The sequence below is a fragment of the Lissotriton helveticus genome, chromosome 3_1 (genome assembly GCF_964261635.1).
Source record: "Lissotriton helveticus chromosome 3_1, aLisHel1.1, whole genome shotgun sequence".
NCBI classification, from domain to species: Eukaryota; Metazoa; Chordata; class Amphibia; order Caudata; family Salamandridae; genus Lissotriton; species Lissotriton helveticus.
In genome coordinates this window covers 798,469,661-798,490,579 of record NC_136061.1, presented here as the reverse complement: position 1 = coordinate 798,490,579, position 20,919 = coordinate 798,469,661, and the positions used below count along the sequence as shown (strand labels likewise).

At 53.2% G+C, this 20,919-nt stretch overlaps 1 protein-coding gene across 2 annotated transcripts in view; it reads left to right on the top strand.

The window, feature by feature from the left end:
* Positions 1-20,919, top strand: part of PIK3C2A (phosphatidylinositol-4-phosphate 3-kinase catalytic subunit type 2 alpha) — a 1,158,716-nt gene that overhangs the window by 981,239 nt on the left and 156,558 nt on the right. For both annotated transcript variants that reach the window (XM_078681042.1, XM_078681043.1), the window contains one exon: positions 5,049-5,173. In XM_078681042.1, coding sequence (XP_078537168.1) covers positions 5,049-5,173 — 125 coding nt within the window. The remainder of the gene's footprint in view (positions 1-5,048; positions 5,174-20,919) is intronic.

Sequence of the window (20,919 nt, the reverse complement as noted above, 5' to 3'; positions counted from 1 at the left end):
AAGCTGCTCAAGGGGCGCCGTATGAAGTTGCTGGCCGCACATCTGCCGCGGTCCTCAGAGTCCTTGCGGTCTCAGTCTTCTTCTCATGCAGAGGTCAGTACGTTAGGCCGTTCCAGGAGCCGGAGCCGTTCTCCAGGTTGTCGTACTTCTGAAACGTCCAAGGGTAAGCGCAGGCATTTGAAGTTGTGGCACCTTTGCCGCGTGGAGACTCGGTCTCCCGCAGCTCCTCCCATTCGGAAGTTGAGGAGGCCGTTTGCGACTCTACCTTGTGTCTGCTCATCTTCCCGGGAGCCGTGGCAACCATGGCCCAGATGAGGGAGTATTATAATTCTCTGCATCTCATCTTTGGTCCTTTGCCTTGCACTGAAGCACTTACGGGCCCCAAGGAGGTGAGTGGAGCCACCCCAGTGGGTTTGTTCTCTGTGTCAGTTGGGCCATTGGAGTCTACTCCGCTACGGCACCCGTGCGCAGACCTTTGGGGACTCCACCTTCGGCATTCTTTTATTGATCAGCCTACTTTGAGATTGACGCCGGCGGCGCTAATCGAAGTCTCTCCTATTGACGTCGAAGCATCATCTTCTCAACGTCAATTGAGGTCTGGTACGAAGTCACTAGAGCAAGCTGGGAGGAATGTGGTTGTTTCACTTCCTTCTCAGGTTTAGAGTTCTGGAAGTCACATTGTGATGGGTGATGCAAGGGATTCTGGGTTTTTCAGCCCATTTCTGAAATTATTCCATCTCAAGTGGAGGAGAGTTGTCTCTCTGCTCCTGGTGAGACTAGTGGGCTGGAGTTCTCCCCAGCCTCGGGCTACTTTCTCCTCCTAGTCTTGCTACTGAGGCAAGTTCTTACTTCGCAGAAATGTTGAGGAGAGTGGCTGCAGTTTTGGGCCTGTCTCTGCCCATGGTGGAAAAGTCTACCAACCCCCTGATTGATGTAAATGTAAATGTAAATGTCATGGTACTTATAGAGCGCACTGTCACCAGACGGTCACCTTGCGGTGTCGCCTATTTGGTTTCCTGGCGCTGATACTCATACCGCTGTGGAACCCCTCCTGGCTTTCCCTGTGAAGAGTCCACTCCTGGGCACCCCCAGGGTGAAGCCAGGCATCCTTAGCGCTGTTGGGGCCAGTGTGGAGGCTAAGCAGGCTATTGCCCAGAGTTGCAGCGTGGGGCCCATGATTAGAATAGGCACCGAGGCGAGAATTAACAGGTCCGAGGAAATTGAGCCCGAGACCCCGCCGAGGCGGGAATCGAACCCTGGTCCCTGACCAGAACTCTGCATCAGGGTCTGCCACTCTAACCATTGAGACACACTTGATGTCCTTTACCAGACGGGGGAAGATCCTGTTCTTCCATACAGTGTGGCCCTGTTTGACATATTGTTAGGAACTTGGGCCAAGCATGTTCCAGAGGTCTTAGTGGATTGTGCTATATCGCGCAGGCACCCAGTTTGTCTCCTCAGGCATCCTACCACTCATAGCCCGATAGTCAGGCTGCTACAGCCTCGCAGGATATGGATCCTTCACTGAAGACTCCTTTAAATATGGACTCTAGGAGTCAAGATGCATGTGGCAAACACATCTTTGCTTCTGCTAGTTCTGTGTTAAGGTCCACCAACAAGTCATGTGTTCCTGGACATTTTACCCACACTTTGTGGGATACCTTGCAGTCTACGCTGCCATCACTTCCGTATAACCTCCATTCCGATGTTGAAAACTTGATTAGAGATGGACAACAGGCATCAGATGTGGCATGGATACTACTGATTCAGTAGGCCGGGCCATGGCATCTTTGGTGGCGCTCCGGCATCATGCATGGTTAAGAACTTCCCCTTCATGGCTACTACTCCACCCATGCCACCTGCTTGCGACAGGCTAATGGAAGACCATCTTGCCTTGCTCCCCTAAGACATGACGGCGAATAGAGAAGGCACTGACACCAGAAATAGCTTGTGGTTGCTATTCCCGCTACTTTTTTTGGGACCAAGAAGGACGGAGGCCTTAGTCCTATCTAAACCTGCGCCCTCTCAATTTCTTCTTCAAGAAGAAGTTGAAAATGCTCACTCTCACCCAAGTGGTGTCTTCCCTGGACCAGGGAGACTGGATGGTAGTGTTGAACTTTCAGGACGCATAACTCCATATTCCCGTTCTGCCTGCTCATAAGAGTTAATTGTGGTTCATGGTGGGCCACACGCACTTTCAGTTTGCCATGCGTACTTTTGGTCTTACCACACCTTGGGTCTTCAACAAAGTGATGGCGGTAGTTGCAGCTCACCTGCGGAGATCAGGGGTGCCAGTCTTCCCCTATCTCAATGACTGGCTGTTGAAGGCGGGCTTGCCCCAGGCTGTCGTCTCCCACCTCCAGACTTCGGCAGACCTCCTGCATTCACTGGAGGTCACTATAAACCTGCCAAAATCACACCTGACTCCCTCTCAGATGCTCCCTTTGATCAGAGCTGTTCAGAACATGCTGCAGGCTCAGGCCTATGCTCCTGAATGGCGTGTCCAGGATATTCAGGCTATGATAGGGATGTTTCAGCCTCTATCCTGAATTTCGGTGAGGCTGACTCTGAAGATGCTGGGACTCATGGCCTCTTGCATCCTGCTTGTGACATATGCCCACTGGCGTATGCAGGCTCTGCAGTGAGACCTGAAGTCAAGGGAAAGGTGGTCCAGGTGTTCACGGACAACACCACCGCCATGTGGCACTGCAACAAACAGGGCAGGGTGGGGTCACATGGACCCTTTCTCAAGAGGCCCTGCGTCTCTGGACACGGCTAGAACATCAGTGCATTTCCCTGGTGTTTCAACACCTGGTGGGCTCTCTTAACGCCAGGGTGGACAAACTCAGCTGAAGATGCCTAGCGGATCGCAAGTGGCGTCTCCATCTAGAGTTGGTGCAAGCAGTGGGGAGAGTCTTGGTTAGATCTGTTCGTCACTAGCAAGACAGCGCAATGTCAGCAGCTCTGCTCACTGAAGTTATCAAGGCAGATCTCGCTCAGAGACGCTTTTCATCCTGTGTGGAGCTCAGGCCCCCTGTACGCTTTTCCACCTATACCACTCCTGCCCAGAGTTCTCAAGAAGATCAGGAATGACTGGGCCCAAGCCATTCTTGTTGCTCCACGACTAGGCTCGGAGAGTTTGGTATCCTGAAGTGTTGTGCAAGAGTATCGGTCCTCCGATCAGGCTACCCATTTGAAAGGATCATGTGTTACAGATTCTTGTGTTGCAGCAGTTGAGAAGGGTTCTCCACCCAAACCTGTCAATGCTCTTGCTTCTTTTGTGAAGATTGAGTGGCGACAGTTGACCGCATTCGACCATCCACCGAAGTCTGCAATGTTGTCTTGACTACCAGGCATTCCTCTGCCAAAACGTTACATGCATGCCGTTAGGGCAGTTTAGTGGCATGGTGTGCTGAGAAACAGGGTAATTCCATTTCTGCCCCCCTTTCGCAGGTCCTTCTCTTTATCATTACCTTGCCCAGCAGTATACTGCTCTGGGCGCCTTATAGGGCTACCTTTCCGCTGTCAGCCTTTTCACGGTTGCCTGACCAGCCATCTCTCTTCAAATCCCCTTTTGTACGTAGGTTTTTGAAAGGTTTGCACTCTATATTTCCTCCTTCACCATGCTTAGTGGGACCGTAATCTGGTCCAGACGTTCCTGATGTGCGCTCCATTTGAGCCCTTGCACAAATATCTTGTCAGCCTCCATACCATCAAGATGGCCTTTCTGGTGGCAATAACATCTGCCCAGAGATTCATTGAGCTTCAGGCTTTGTCATCCAAGCCTCCGTATTTGAACATCTTCACAGATAACCTGGTTCTACGAACTAGAGCTTAGTTTGTGCCGAAAGTCATCACTTCCTTTCATGTGGGTCACTCCTTCACCCTGCCTACTTTTTATGCTCTCCCACATCCCTCTTAAGAAGAGGAGCAACCTCACCAACTTGACCCAAAAAGAGTGTTGTCGTTCTACCTAGACCACACAAGAGAGTTCTGGGTGAATAACCAACTCTTCATGGGGTATGCTGGAGCGAAGAAGGGAAGTGCCGTGCAGAAGCAGACCATCTCCAGATAGATTGTGCTTTGTATTTAAATCTGCTACGCATTGGCCAAGAAACAACCCCCTGAGGGTTTGCATGCTCATTCCACCAGAGAAAAGGCTGCAACCACTGCGTTAGCATGCAGTTACGGTCCTGAATATCTGCTAGGCAGCAACATGGGCTTCTTTACATGCGTTTACGGAGCACTACTGTATGGACAATTCAGATCCTTCTGGAAGGGCACTTTACTTGTTTGGTCCTGCAAAACTTTCTACTGTAAATCAGTTTTACAGACCCCTTCCAGGGAGGTATTGCTTGGGTATCTATTCTAAGGTAAGAATCTGCAGCTAGAAGTATCTATAAAGATGAACAAGTTACTTCCTTTCAGTAACGCCTTATCTGGTAGAGACTCTAGCTGCAGATTCCTTTCTGACCGCCCATCCTCCCCGCTCTGTAGACAGATTTCTAGGGACAGGGCTGTTCCCCTTTCAAAGCCCTAGTTTTCCACACCAGTGGTCCGTGTTCTTCGTGGCTCCTGGCGTAGAAAGTCGCAAAAAGAAACGGACTCCCGCACGCTGGGGGCGTGTCTATGTAGGCACCGCGCACGTTACTTCTGGCACTGACAACGGAAGTGATGCCACGCAAAGCCAAACCACTCTACCTTCTAGCACACCAAGGGTACAGTTCACAAAATGCTTGCCAGATCCAGTCTAACGCCTGGGGATAATTCCAGGAAGGGAATCTGCAGCTAGATAGTTTCTACCAGCCATGGTGTTATGGAAGGCAAGTAGCTGGTTCTTCCTGCTTCATTTGTGAAAGAGAAATGTTTGATGCATATGGGATAATTAGGTAGTTATGACAGTTATGAATGTAGTTTGTGTTCTCTCTTTTTTTGCACAGACTGCAATTGCCAGTGTAAATACTACTAAGATTGTTCATGTTTTCCATGGTCCACCTATTGTTGAGCACATGTGCAGTGTTTTATAAGTCATACTTTTTTCTTTCAAGGTTTATGTATTGACAGTGTTGCGAGAAGGGCAGGACGAATCGGCATTCATCTTCCGGACATTTGATGAGTTCCAGGAACTTCATAATAAACTAAGCATTCTCTTTCCTCTATGGAAGTTACCAGGGTAAGCTTTTATCCATTAAGATTTCTTGTTTTGTAAATTTTTTACTTGAATGATGTTAGAATGCTTCACAGAAATATAAAATGGGAGCCTTGACTGTAATGATTGATTCAAAAAATTGTGAGGATTTGATAAGAAATTACATGAGATTAATATGATGGCTAAACTCAGGGCTATATACTGCTGTAAGTATAGGTCCTATCTGTGTGGTGAAGCAGGTAAGTGAGATGTCTCATAGGCATATAAGCCAAAAACAAAAATACATCTCTTGTTCTGTTCTTGAAAAAATATTGGGGAGGGTGAGCTTGAGCTTTTCCATTGTCTCAAAAGGAGTTTCTGTCTTAGGTTCATGCTGTTTTCTTCTGCCAGAGAACAGGGTACCGTTTTTAATCTGCACAGCCTTCACCAGTGCCTCTATCTCCAGAAGTTCAAAATGGTGGCTGGGGTTCAGGTGCTGGTAATTGAGATATCATTCAGTATTTGTGCTTACAGGGGACTCCAAGGATTTACACTTTCTTGTTTTCTGTGTCAATGGCTTGGTTTCTTTTTTTTTTTTTGTCTCAAGGTCACAAGCCTTTTTGGGGAACCTCGTCATGTCTGTCAGGTCCATTGCTTATAGTTCCCTCACACAGAACAAAAGTGCCAATGTATGTAGTCCAAGCTGAGTTAATGTATTTCTCCTTCAGTGGCAGACCTAATTATGTTGGGTGAGTTGTGCTTAGCAGTGTGGCAGCGAACTCCCTGCGTAACAACCTGGTATCAGGCAATAGTTTGCAGGTATTACCTACGTACAGTATAGACAGCCTCCTGGGTCTTCTGCCGGCTCAGCGTAACTGTTTCCTATGCGCGGACCCATCCAGTGGTTCACGCAGTCTCTTCTCCTTGTCTCCCGCTGCATATGATCCTGGTAGTAAAGCTACTTACTTGACTGTGCCTAAACGGTACCACAGTTGCATCAAGCATTATCTCTGTGACTACTATTCCATAAAATTTCTCTCTGCGCAGAATTCTTCACAAGACATGTTTTTTGCCAGTGTCAAGTCACTCATCTCTTTCCTGAGTTTTGCCATCCACCATACCACCAGAGGAAGGCTGCAAGGTGGCAAATATCTGTGCCTCCTTTCCAGCGGAGTCTAGAGAAACTATCTGTCTAGACTCCTGGTTTGACTCCTCAGACGTTAGCTTTGGGTTGCAGCATTTTAAACCCATCGTACTTGAGAAGTTGTCCTCGTTGCTCGCATCTTTCAAATTAGGTTCTCCGCTTGACCTAGTATTGCCCTCCATTTTGTAACGGGCGTGGAAGCAGTCCTGCCCATGGTCCATGAGCTTCTTAACAGGCTCATTGGCGGCGGACCGGGTTTCTCAGAAGTGGAAGCCTAAGATTGTAGTCCTACTTTTCAAAAAGCCATTATTGGACCCTACCAAACCTGGTAACTACTGCCCAATTTCATTGATAATGCTCCTTCCCAAAGTCATTGATATGCATGTCAATGGACCACTGTCTACATTTATTAAGGCCAACGACCTTCTTCACAGGACATAGTCCGGGTTCCGGCCCTCCTACAACACAGAGTAACCCCTGCTTTCAGCACCAGAATCCATACACCAAATCTTGAACCCCAGAGATACTGCAGCTCTTCTGATGCTGGATCTTGGTGCGGTGTTCAACACCATGCCTCACATCCTGCTGATTGAGCATCTGTGGAGATGCGCTGTCAACCACAAAACCTTGCTGTTGGTTGCTTCTTTTTTTACAGGGGTGCACCTTCCAAGTGTTTCAAAAGCCATACCATTCTAAAGTGTATACCTTGCAGCAGGGAGTACCTCAGAGCTTCTCCCCGAGCCCAATGTTGTTTAATATATCTGAAAGAGACACGTTTGTGATAGGTTCCTTACCTTAGAATATCCCCAGGCGTCAGAAAGTGTTTAGCAGTACCCCTGCGCGTCAGTAGGTGGCGTCCTGCGGCTCCGCGTCCGTCACTGGCGTCGTCAGCGCCGAGATGACGTAACGGAGGGTACTTAGGCGCCACCCATGCGCGCTGATGTCAGTTCTTACTTTTTCCACGCCAGAAAGCGCAGATCCGGATTGGTCACATACCTCAGTCACTTTTTGACTACTCTTTTTGAGACTCTGTCTCCCCCTTTTTTTCTCCTGGTGCATGTAGGGATGCCCGGCTTCAAGTCCTGTGGGACGTGCCGCCATAACATGTCGGTGGCGGACCCCCACGATGTGTGCCTCTACTGCCTGTAGACCGATCATGACTCCCGGGACTGTTGAGACTGCCGAGCCATGGGCCCGAAGGCCTTGCAGGAGCGGCGTCAGAAGTTGCTGGAGGTCCGGCATTCCCCTCACCGCCGCTCCGGGTCTTGGGCCGCTCCCGAGACCGCTTACGGGACCGGAGTCGTCGCTCCTCGGGTTCCAAGTCTTCGCCCTCGGATTCCGGTAAGCGACGCCATAAAAAGAAGTCGAAGAAGCGTGTTCGTTCTCCGACACCCCCCGTCGCTCTCCGGAGGCAGACGTCGGGAACAGGGGTCCGCCCCTGCGGTTCATCTGGAGCCGGGGAGTCCCGCGGCCTACCCACTCTACCGGTTCTGTCGGCGACTCCCGAACAGATGAAAGAGTTTCGTGCTGCTATGGACCGCCTTTTTAGGCCTTGGGCTCCTGCCGGCGCGCCTTCTGGCCCCGCGGTCCCGTGTCCAGATCCGATTGGCCCGGCAGCTCCGCTACCGGCGCCAGCTTCGACACCACAGGATCCTGCGCCGCTGGCTCCGGCCCCGACGCTACGAGGTGCAGCGCCGGCAACGCACTGGGTGTCGTTTATCCCCGTTTGTCCCGGTTCCTAGATCATTTTGTCCCGAATTGTTATACGACTCTGGCCCGGCTCCGGCGGGCGCCACTCTCTGCGCCGTTTCCGACGCCGTTCGTCCCCCCTCCGGCCCGCCGCGATCGAGGACCCCCTTGGCCGGCAATGCGACTCCGAGCAAGATTGGATGGACGACCTGGAGGACGCGGGTAGGCTCCATGTCTGTTCTGACCCAGGGTTTGCCTTTCCTCTACCTACTATGAAGAAAGGTGCTTCCTAAACCGTGGTGCTCCGTCGGGCTGTGGAGGCTCTCAATCTCGACCTCCCTACGGTGGCCCTCAAGACCAACCTCCTTACGGAGGTTCTCCAGACGGCGTCTGTAGCGTTGGAGCCGCTGCTCCCTTTCAATGAGGCCCTTACCGAAGTCCTTTTGGGCACTTGGTTGCGGCCGGCCACGGGGGCGCCTGTGGATAAAAACCTCGCCAGACGTCATCGTCCGGCGCCTGGAGATCCCGCCATCCTGACCATTCACCCTACGCCGGAGAGCCTGGTTATTCAGGCCTCGATGTCGCAGAGTGCCTTTCCCACTGCTCCACCGGATAAGGAGCAGTTTGGCAAGAGGTTGTTTTCCTCGGCCAGCTTAGGACTGCTGTCGGTGAACACCGCCTGCTTGTTGGGTCATTACTCCCACGCAGTGTGGGATTCCGTGGCTCAGGTCTTGCCTCGGTGTTCTGATGAGGTCCAGGCTGTCCTTTCCCAGGCGGTTGCTGAGGGTAAAGATGCGGCTAAGTTTGCCATCAGATGTGGTTTGGATACCGCTGATTCGTTGGGCAGGGCGATTTCCACGGCTGTGTCGTTGCGGCGCTACTCCTGCTTATACTCAACTGGGTTCTCGCCCGATGTCCAGGGCTCACTCATGGACATGCCTTTTGATGGCTCCAACCTCTTTGGCTACAAGGCCGACTGTGCATTGGAGCGCTTTAATGACTCGCGGGCCACTGCTAAGACTTTGGGCCTTTCCACAAAGAACCTTGCAACTCCCGGCTTTCATTCCTTGTGTGCCCAGGGCAGCGGCACCCAGGCACGCTACTCCAGCAAGCCTGTGCGGAGCCACCCTCAGCGGGGCCGCGGGCGTGGCTTCTTCAAGTGCGGGTCTGGAAACCAACGTGCGGTTAGCCTACCTCTACCCCCGCTGCTTCCGCCTCTAAGCCTTCCTAATCCGAGCTTCAGGGTGCACCCCACGCCGGTGGGTGGCAGGGTCCGCCAACACCTCCACCACCGGCGAGTCCAGGATATTCAGCCTCTATCACGGGTTTCGGTCAGGATGACCCTCCAGCTTCTGGGCCTGATGGCCTCCGGCATCCTGCTGGGGACACATGCCAGGTGGCATATGCGGGCTCTGGAGTGGGACCTGAAGTTCCAGTGGTCGTAACATCAGGGCAACCTGTCCGACCATGTTCAGATCTCGGGGGACACTGCACGACAGTTGCAGTGTTGGCTTGCGAATCTCGATTGGGTCAGTGGCAGATCCCTCTCCATTCCCCAACTGGAGCACACAGTGGTGACGGACGTGTCCCTCCTGGGATGGGGAGGCCACTTGGGAGAGACGGAGATCAGAGGCCTTTGGTTTCCGGAGGAGTCCCGGCTCCATATCAACCTTCTGGAGCTACGGGTGATCCGGCTTGCCCTGAAAGCATTCCTTCCCTCTGTCCGGGTATGTGTAGTGCCGGTGTTCATGGACAACACCACCGCCATGTGGTATTGCAACAAACAGGGCGGGTGGGGTTTTGGACTCCATGCCAGGAGGCTCTGCGCCTCTGGACATGGCTGGAACGTCAAGGCATTACCTTGGTGGTTCACACCTGGCAGGTTCTCTGAACGCCAGGGTGGACGACCTCAGCTGCCGGTGCTTGATGGATCACGAATGGCGTCTGAACTTGGACGTGGCGCAAGATCTCTTTCAGCAGTGTGGAGAGCCTTGGTTAGATCTATTCACCACTGAAGAGAACGCGCAATGTCATCAGTTATGCGCGTTGGAATTTCCACGTCGGCACTTGCTCGGCGACGCTTTTCGTCACAGGTGGAGTTGCGGTCTGTTGAACACCTTTCCACCTATACCACTTCTGCCTAGAGTGCTGAAGAAGATCAGGTGCGACCGGGCCCAAGTCATTCTTGTGGTTCCGTACTGGGCTAGAGGAGTTTGGTATCCCGAGCTACTCAGTATGAGCGTCAGGGGACGGTCCTCCACCCAAACCTGTCCAGCCTCCACCTCCATGCGTGGAGATTGAGCGGCGACAGTTGACACCTTTTGATCTTCCTCCCGAAGTCTGTGATGTCATTCTGGCAGCTAGGCGTCCCTCCACCAAAACGGTGTACGCCTGCAGGTGGAACAGGTTTGTGGCATGGTGCTCAGCAAAGGCTGCCCCTATTTCTGAGGTTCTTTTGTTCCTTCTCTCTTTGGCCCAGCAGGGATCTGCTCTGGGCACGATCAAAGGTTATCTTTCGGCCTTCTCTGCCTTTCTACGGCTTCCAGATCAGCCTTCTCTTTTTAAGTCCCCAGTTGTTAACCCTTTCCTTATAGGCATTACACATATGTTTCCACCTGTACCCTTCATAATGCCTCAGTGGGACTTAAATCTTGTCTTGACTTTTCTGATGTGTGCTCCCTTCGAGCACCTTCATAACTGTCCTTTGTGTCTTCTCACCTTAAAGACTGCTTTCCTGGTGGCCATCACCTCTGCCAGAAGAGTGAGTGAGCTCCAGGCTCTTTCTTCTAATCCTCCTTTCCTTTCTATTCATCCGGACAAGGCGGTTCTGAGGATCCGTCCTTCTTTATTGCCAAAGGTTGTGTCACGCCCTTCCACATCAGGCAGACCATCACTTTGCCCACCGTCTTTCTGCCTCAGCATCCTTCCAGAGAGGAAGAAAGGCTCCACCGTATGGACCCAAAACATGCGCTCACTTTCTATCTGCATCGTTGTTGACTACGTGAGCGCCAAAAAAGGTTGGGCCTTGCACAAAAGCACCATCTCCCGGTGGGTTGTTCTGTGCATCAAAGCATGTTACTCCTTAGCCAAGAAGGAGCCTCTTGTTCGACTGCGTGCCCATTCCACCAGGGCAACTGCAGCCACTACTGCCTTGGGACGTGGCGTTCCCTTGCAGGACATTGGTCAGGCAGCTACGTGGGCCTCGTTGCACACTTTTACCAAGCACTAGTACCTTGACAGTCAGGTCCGGAGAGATGGCTTTGTTGGCCGTTCTGGGCTCCGTGACTTTCTGGTGTAATCTTGTTCGCAAACCCACCTCCAGGGTTGGTATTACTGGGGTATCTATTCTACGGTAAGGAATCTATCACTAACGTATCTCTTTCAGAAGCACAAGTTACTACTTGTGTAGAGACATTAGTTAGTGATGGATTCCTTACCCCCCACCCATCCTCCCCGTTCTGCGAATTGATTTCTTGGATTAAGGTCACCCCCTTTTAGGGCCCTAGTTTTATGCACTAATGGTCAGTATCTTGCATGGGTCTACATTTCTGGCGCGGAAAGTCGTGTACAGAACTGGCGTCAGTGCGCATGGATGGCGCCTAAGTACCCTCCGTGAAGTCATCTCTGTGCTGGCGACGCCAGTGACAGATGCGGAGCCGCAGGACGCCACCTACTGACACGCAGTGGTACTGCTAAGCAAAAATATCCGGATCCAGTCTGACGCCTGGGGATATTCTGAGGTAAGGAATCTATCACTAACTAATGTCATCCTATCCCAAGAATGCATCAACATGGCTGCCTTGCTAAGTTAGTGGTTATCGAGAGGAGGTAGCCGGGCGGATGGAGCAGAACTGTCCGAAGTTCAATGCAAGGAAGACCCAGGTTTTGATCCTGAGCAAACACCCCAAAATCTGGTCTACCTCCTGGTGGCCTGAAACTCTTTACCCTCTACTCTGCCCCAAGCCCAGGGTTAAAACCCTGGGTAATTGAAAATAGTTACAGCTTCTGCGTGGCTCCGATTGGTTCAAGTATACTATTTGCACGCGGCCTACCATGCGCCTTCATTGCTCTGGGCTCCGACTTGATGTTTCCTGTCCCCGCTGTCACTGTCCCCTCTTACTAAGGTCCTGGCTGGGAGGTCCCGAAGAACATACTTTTGGGAGTTATGGATGGTCTGGAGGGGAACAGAGCAGAGGGGTTGATTGGTGTGCAGCGCAGGAACACCCCATGTATGCTGCCCGTGGCTGCCCTAAAAAGTTTCGAAGGGTGTGGGGTAAATGGGTCAGGGTGATGGAAGACTGAACTTCTTGAAGCTTCCTTATAGACATGCTTGTGGACATTGTCGCTTCTTATTCCTAATCCGACTTCTGTGTGGGGGGGGGGGGGGGGGGGGCTTACGCCCCCGTTTTATTTGTCGCTCTTGTGTACTGCTCGCTGTGCAAAAGTTGGCTGTGTTCTCATTGCTGTGTATGTACTCATTTAAAATCAATAAACTTGATTATCAACAAAAAAAACCCTGGGTATCTGGTTTGACCAGAAGCTGTCTTTTGACAGCCAAATCATAGCTTTGAGTAGGAAGTCTCTGTGTGTTCTTAGACGCCGCCCCTGGGCTCTGACGTCAGTTCTTTCTTTTTCTGCGCCAGCCTAGTGCAGATCCAGCGAGAGCTTGCCCCTTACTCATTTTTTTTCTAACTTTTTTCTAATCTTTTTTCTAATCTTTGGCTCCTGGTGCGCAATGGATGTCCCATTGTCGAACCGGCATCAAGACTTGTGACTCCTGTCACAAGCTGATGTCCATGACGGACCAGCATCTTGTGTGCCTCTGGTGCCTGGAGCACGACCACGACCCAAAGTCGTGCTCCGACTGTCGGGTCATGAATCCAAAGTTTTTGTGGGAATGGTTCCGAAAGCTTTTAGAGCCCAGGCAGTCAGCTCCGTGTCACTCTCGGTTGAGGGGAAGGTCTCGAGACCGGTCGGGGAGTCACCACACTCGTCCAAGTGTACGCACTCTTCGGGTAAGTGAAGCACAAGAAGAAGGCGAAGAAGCAACGTCGCTCTACGCCTTCTCTCCGTCGGTTCATTGCTGCTCTAAGGCACAGTCTCCGGTGCCTGATTCAGAGACGACTCTGCGCCTCCCTCCTTTTCTGGGAGCCAGAGCGTCCCCTCCCCAGCTTTGTAAATTCTACATAGCCCTTCATCACATCTTTTGGCAGTCTGACTCCACTGGCGTACGTTTAGGCCCCGCCGAGTCGATTGGAGGCTTTGGGCCTTCAATGCTGGCAGCTCCATCCCTGGCGCCAAAGGGCCCCCATGGATCCAGGCCTGGATCCAGATCGATGCCGGTCAACAGTACACAACCTTCCCCGGCTCCAATCCCGGTGACGATGACCCCGGCAGTGCCCCTGGCCGATGGTGCCCCCTTTCTCATCCCCGAGATGGAAACGGAGCGGATCAACGTTGAATCCAACGCCGGAGGGGACTTTTGTTCCCTTGTTCATTCCAGGTGTTTCCTGTCACCCTGGTGGTGAGGACTGGGAGGGGTCGCTGGACCCTTTGGCAGACCAGCTGGAAGCCCCGGACTGGAGAGAGGAATTGGGTGACACCAGTGGTCTGGACACCCTCCCAGACCTTGGCATGCTTTCTCCTCCTTCCGTGGCTACGGAGAAGGGAGCATCCTATGCAGTGGTGGTGCGTAGGGCAGCCGAGGCCTTGGGCCTGGAGCTCCCTACAGTGGCAGTCAGGACTACCCTCCTGACAGAGGTGCTTCAACCGGGGAAACTTCCTCTGAACCCTTCGTGCCCTTCAATGAAGCCCTCACGGACGTCCTTCTGGGCACTTGGTCCAAGCCCAGCACGAGGGCACCTGTAGAACGGACGATAGCCCACCGCCCAGCTCTGGGTGATCCCAATTTTCTCACACAACACTTTTACCCTGAAAGCTTGGTGTTCCAAGCTTCTTTTTCCAAGGGTGCATTGCCTTCCGCACCCTCTGACAGGGAATCCAAGAAGTTGGATCATCTTGGGAAAACGCATGTTCTCTTCCTCCAGCTTGGCACTGTGGTCCGTGACTGCTGCGTGCCTCTTGGGCCGTTATACCCATACAGTCTGGGATACGATTCACGTTCCGAGCAGTAGTCATCCTTTTTACGGATTACCGTCATTCATAACAAGGATGTCTACCGCTCGGAATGTGAAAGGTTGCTAAATGACACCAAGAACTATCAAAAAATCATCCAGGATCCCAGTGAATCACTCAGAACACGCCTTCCAGAACCGGTTGAAGAAGCAGAAACCACAGGACAAATCACAAAGAATGAAGCCAAGTTCCTCACATCCACCCCAGGGAAAATACCATATTTTTACATAGTACCTAAAAAACACAAAAACAGAATACCCCCCACCCGGGCGCCCCATTGTTTCGGGCATAGGGTATTTAGGGCCATTGTTTTCTACAACCAATGGTTCAGTCTACCTGCACCTATTTGAAAGACACTAAAGACCTTCTGGGACTAATCAACACCTTGGCCTACAACCCAGACACCTCATTCCTTGTCAGTCTTGACGTCGAGAGTCTTAATAATAGCCTCCCGCAAGACAATACCATCAAAGTACTGAAATCTGCACTTGATGATACCACCTGAGACTACCAAACTCAGAGAATATTCATCTTGGAATGCCCTACACTAGCACTCAAGGACAACTTCTTCGAGTTTGAGGGACAAATCTACCTACAGAAGTTTGGCACTTCAATGGGGAGCGTTTTTGCTCCCAGTGTGGCCAGCCTGTATGTGTACAACTTCGAGACCAAGTACCTACTTGACAACAGCATGCCACTGTTCCCCCCCCCCCCAAATCAGGTTCTACAAACGCTACATAGATGATATCCTACTGATTTGGTAAGGAGACTCACAGTCCCTTATGACATTCTGCGAATGGCTGAACACCTGCGATCCTAACCTCAAATTCACGCACAGCTTCGACAAAAACAAAACAACATTTTCGGTCTTGGAGATACAAGCAGTTTAAACCCACTGCCCGCAATTCAATCCTACATTTCACCAGTTTCCATCCCAGAGCCCTGCGTGAAAATCTCCCCTACGGACAGTTTCTCCGGCTCCTCGGGAACTGTAGTGATGTACAAGACTACAAAAGCCAGGTTAATGCCCTAAGTACAAAACTGCAACAACGAGGCTACCCCACACGAATCATAGAAAAAGCCAGGAAACGCGCATGCAACCAAAACCGCGAAGATTTACTAGAAACAACGCTCCGGGAACCAACCACCACACCTCTAACTTGCGTAACCACTTTCAACGCAGTCTCGAACAAAATATCGCACATTATCAAAAACACTAGAAAATACTTCAGACCGGCAACCTGAACTGGGAATCTCCGCTTCTCTCACACAAAAAGGCCAGGTCCATAAAAGATACCCTAGTATCTAACGCCCAGCACCTCCACAACAATCAACCAAAACAGTCCTCAATGCCTGGGGGCTTCCGAACATTGTTGACCACTTTCGATGTGGTAACTGCAGTGTAGGACACATCACAGAAATGACCAAAAGCCTTATTCTGGAACCCCGGAAAATGTGGCAAATAAGGGAGCACAGGAACTGTAACTCTGCACACGTCATCTACCGTATCGTATGCCCCTGCAACCTTACATACAACGGGATGACAAACCGCAAGGTAAAGACCAGGATCTGTGAACATCGCAGCACCATCAGATGTAAGAAAAATATCACACAAATGACTAACCTTTTCTTAGAGGTAGGCCATACAACCTATGACGTGTTTGGTCATCATTGAAACACTGAACCCCAACCTACCTAACATACAGTCGCCTCTTAGGAAAAGAGCAGAGATGGATCTATCGCCTGTCCAGCCACAAGACAGGCCTTAATGATAACATTCAGTGGAACAGCCTCAGGAAGCCTCCATGAAATCCCCATATGGCTCATCAAACAGTAGATCCAGTAATTAGCAACAATGGTGCATTACCTACCAGCCCATGTGGCTAATAAACCACTTTCTCCATCCTAATGTCCTATGGAACAGCCTCAAAAAACCTCCATGTAATCCCCATATGGCTCATCAAACAGCTAATACAGCAATAAGCTCCAATGGCTCATTATTGACAAGCCCATGTGGCTAATACAAAACTTGTCTAACTTTATCAAAGACAGGGCAACATCAATCGGCTTTGCCATTAATACACTGAAACCGCCATGAAATCCTCACATGGCTCATCAAACAGCAGATCCTATACTAAGCCCGATGGCGCATTACCAACAAAACGCATGTGGCTAATACACCACTTTCTCCATCCTAAAGGCTAAACAGGACAGGGCCACACCAACCGGCTTTGCCATAAGTACATTACCCCTGCCCTTCCTGAAGCAAGACTCGCAGTTTTGATATCCCAATCTGCGTCCCTTATTCTTTTTCATCATTTTTCATTATTCTTATTCGTTTCAGATTTATTGACCACTGCATCTACCCTTTAACCAATGGCACATACAACCTTGAAACTCCTCAACAGGACCCTCCCAAGTTGGCTGCTACAAGACTCACTCGTTTCCATTGAGCTCCTTGCCTCCCGTCTACCAAATGACCCCGCATGCGCAGTGCAAGTTCCTGTAGCACTAATCACTCTACAGGTTGTGCAGCCCCGCGTCTCGTTGCATAAAAGCCTCTAGCACACAAGCGGTCTTCACCAGCCGTTACTACAGGAGACCATATCAGGCTACTAACGAGATACTCTTCTACACCAAGTAAGGTTGTGCATCCGTTTTTTTAACCCGAGGCATTGGAGCACCCACAGACATCTGTGCTCACCATGTCTCCCTCTTTCTATTTTTTTAGAGTGGGACTACAGATGAGACCCCTCCCAAGCCTTGAATCTCTGCCTAACACTTAAATCTGAAAGAGATACGTTAGTATTAGATTCCTTACCTTAGAATATCCCCAGGCGTCAGACTGGATCCGGAAATTTTTGCGTAGCAGTACCCTTGCGCATCGGTTCGCGTCGTCTGCGGCTCCGCGTCCGTCGTCTGCGTCGTGGGCGCCGTGATGACGTCGTCGGAGTACTTACAGGCCGCCTCCGCGTGCTGACGTCAGTTCTTCTTTTTTCCGCGCCAGCAAGCGCAGATCTGGAAAAAGCAGTTACCCTAGTCATTTTTTGACTAACTTTTTTGATCGCTTTTGATTGTTTCTCGAAGTCTTTCGACTCCGAGCGGTGCCGTAGGGATGCCCGGCTTTAAGCACTGCGATGATTGCGACCGCCTGATGTCGGTCACGGATCCTCACCGCGTGTGTTCATCTTGTCTCGGCGTCGACCACGACGACAAGGCCTGCTCCGACTGCCGGGCCCTCTCTTCGAAAGCCAGGCGGGAGCGGTCCCGTAGGCGACTCGAACTCCGGCAGTCGGTCCCGCGCCGCGAGAGGTCCCGATCCCATGGGAGGTCGAGGGACAGGTCGCGGGCTCGGAGCCACCACAGTTCCGAGAGTAGGCCGCACTCCTCCGGGTCGAAGTCGTCGTCAGGTAAGAGGCACAAGAAGTCCAAGCGGCGTCATCGCTCTTCGGACTCCCCCCGACGCTCGCGCGATGCGGCCGGGGGTTCGGGTGACACCACCCACGCGGCTCCGTCAGAGTCGCGGGCGCCGCGTCCAGCCCCATACCCTACGGTCCCTGGGCTTAACGCGGCGCCGGAGGAGATCCAGCGCTTCCTCATGGCCATGAGGAACCTCTCTCCTCCGACGGGCTCCGCGGCGCCTTCGGGCCCAGCGGACCCGTCTGGGGCCTCTAGCGGGTCGGGGGCTTCGGCCCCGACGCCTTCGGGCCCGGCGCTGCTATGCCCCACTCTCCCGCCGCCTTCGGGCCGGCGCCGCAGGGTTCAGCGGCCCCGGCGCCTTCGGACCCGGCGCCGCAGGACGCCGCTGGCCCCCCCTTCGGGATCTGGTTCGTCGCCGGTGGACCTTACGACCTCCCCGGCGTCGGACTCTCAGGTGTTGCCTCCGGCGCCGTCCTCGGGCGGCGCCGTCCCCGGTTCCACCTTCGTTCCTGTTCAGACGTCGGGACGGCCCCAATGGGCGCCGCTCCAGACCTCGTTTGGTGAGTTTCACTTTTATGAACAGGCCCCATTAGTTGAGAACCCTGAGTTTCAGGAGATGGGTGATGAAGAGGACTGGGAGGGGTCTGAGGACCCTCTGACCAGGGAGTGTCAGTCTCATGAGGACTGGGCAGGAGACCTTGGGGATGCCAGTGGTCTGGACACCTCTCCAGACACTGGTTTTGTCTCCCCTCCTACCGTGGCTTCGGAGGAGGGGGCAACATATAGTGTGGTGCTGATGAGGGCTGCCAAGGCCTTGGGCCTTGAGCTCCCCGTCGTGGCCGTGAGGACTAACCTCCTCACTGAGGTCCTTAAAACGCAGTCAAGCTCGGCCGAGCCTCTGCTGCCCTTTAATGAGGCCTTGACCGACGTTCTTCTAGGCACTTGGTCCAAGCCCGCTACGGGTTCGCCCGTAGATAGGAACGTGGCCAGACGCCACTGCCCAGCCCCGGGCGACCCATGTTTTCTGTCCACCCACCCCACCCCCGAGAGCCTGGTCATCCAGGCCTCTAATTCCCAGACCGCGTTCCCGTCGGCTCCGCCGGACAGGGAATCCAAAAGGTATGAGCAGTATGGAAAGAAGATCTTCTCATCTCTTAGTCTGGGCCTGCGGTCTTCTAACACCGCGTGCCTCTTGGGCCGTTACACCCACTCTCTGTGGGATACGGTCGCGGAAGTGCTGCCAGAGTGTCCGTTGGAGGTACGGGCCAAACTCGGCCAAGCCCTTGTGGAGGGCCAGGATGCAGCCAAGTATTCCATCCGGTGTGGGCTGGATACCACCGACTCGCTAGGTAGAGCGATGGCAACGACGGTGGCAGTCAGACGCCACGCCTGGCTGAGGTCCGCCAACTTTTCGGCAGATGTCCAGAACACACTCATGGACATGCCGTTCGATGGCCGTCGCCTCTTTGGCGACAAAGCAGACCATGCGCTCGAGCGCTTTAAGGACTCCCGGGCTACGGCCAAGTCCTTGGGCCTCTCGGCCCCGCGCCAGCAATCGGCTGCTTTTCACTCCTTTCGTGGCCACGGAAGGGGTGCACCCACACGTGCCGCTAGCCACGCTCCGCAGGGCAATACCCATCGCGGTGGCGGCCGTGGGAACCGCCGCCCGGGCGGTAGGGGTCAACGGCGAGGTCAGTCCACACCTTCCCCAGCAGCATCCGCCTCAAAACCCTCCTAGTCCGTGCTTTCAGGCCCATGTGACGCCAGTAGGGGGCAGGGTTCGCCATCACCACCTCCACTGGCGCACTGTCACTTCGGACAGGTGGGTGCTGCAGATCGTCCGAAGGGGCTACTCCCTCCCCTTCGAGGCGACTCCTCCAGCCATGCCACCGCAGAACCACCGTGTATCGGGGGATCACTTGCGACTTCTGCAGGAGGAAGTTGCGGCCCTCTTGGCCAAGGGGGCCATCGAGCGCGTTCCTGGGCCAGAAGTAGGGTGTGGTTGCTACTCCCACTACTTTCTGGTACCCAAGAAGGGCAAGGGGGGCCTCCGCCCTATCTTGGATCTACGGAACGTCAACGGCGTCCTCCGAAAGGAGAAGTTCAAGATGCTGACACTGGCTCAGGTCTTAGCTGCCCTGGACCCAGGAGACTGGATGGTAGCTTTGGACTTGCAGGATGCTTATTTCCACATCCCCGTCCTGCCGGCCCACCGGCGCTACCTGCGGTTCACGGTCGGCCACGAGCACTTTCAGTTTACCGTGCTCCCCTTTGGCCTTACCAGCGCCCCACGGGTGTTCACAAAGGTGATGGCGGTGGTCGCAGCTCATCTGCGCAGGTTAGGGGTTTCAGTCTTCCCCTACCTCGACGACTGGTTGTTGAAGGCGGGCTCGCCCCAGACAGTCGTCAGCCACCTCCAGACTACGGCAGATCTCCTGCACCAGCTGGGGTTCTCCATCAATGTGCCAAAGTCACACCTGTGCCCCTCTCAGAAGCTCCTTTTCATCGGAGCGGTTCTGGACTCGGCGCAGTTTCGGGTTTATCCACCCGAACAGCGGGTTAGGGATATTCAGGCTCTGATTCCCATCTTTCAGCCGTTATCCCGGGTCTCGGTCAGGTTGACGCTGCGGCTTCTGGGGCTGATGGCCTCCTGCATCCTTCTGGTGCATCACGCCAGGTGGCGGATGCGGGCTCTGCAGTGGGACCTGAAGTTTCAGTGGGCCCAGCATCAGGGCAACCTATCCGACCACGTCCTGATCTCGGAGGGCACTGCGAGACAGCTGCAGTGGTGGCTCGCGGACTGCGATTGGGTCAGTGGCAGATCCCTCTCCCTTCCCCAACCGGAGCACGTAGTTGTGACGGACGCGTCCCTCCAGGGCTGGGGAGGCCACATGTGAGAGGCGGAGATCAGAGGCCTCTGGTCTCCGGCGGAGGCCCGGCTCCACATCAACCTGTTGGAGTTACGGGCGATTCGTCTAGCACTGAAGGCATTCCTCCCCTCTGTCCGGGGGAGTGTAGTGCAGGTGTTCACGGACAACACCACCGCCATGTGGTACTGCAACAAACAGGGCGGGGTGGGGTCGTGGACCCTTTGCCAGGAGGCTCTGCGCCTTTGGCAATGGCTGGAACGCCAGGGCGTGACCCTGGTGGCTCGACACCTGGCAGGTTCTCTGAACGCCAGGGCGGACGAGCTCAGCCGTCGGTGCATGATGGATCACGAATGGCGTCTGAACTCGGACGTGGCGCAAGACCTCTTTCAGCGATGGGGAGAGCCTAGGTTAGATCTATTGGCCACCGAAGAGAACGCGCAATGTCATCTGTTCTGCGCGTTGGAATTTCCAAGGCGGCACTCGCTCGGAGACGCTTTTCGTCGCGAGTGGAGTTGCGGTCTGTTGAACGTCTT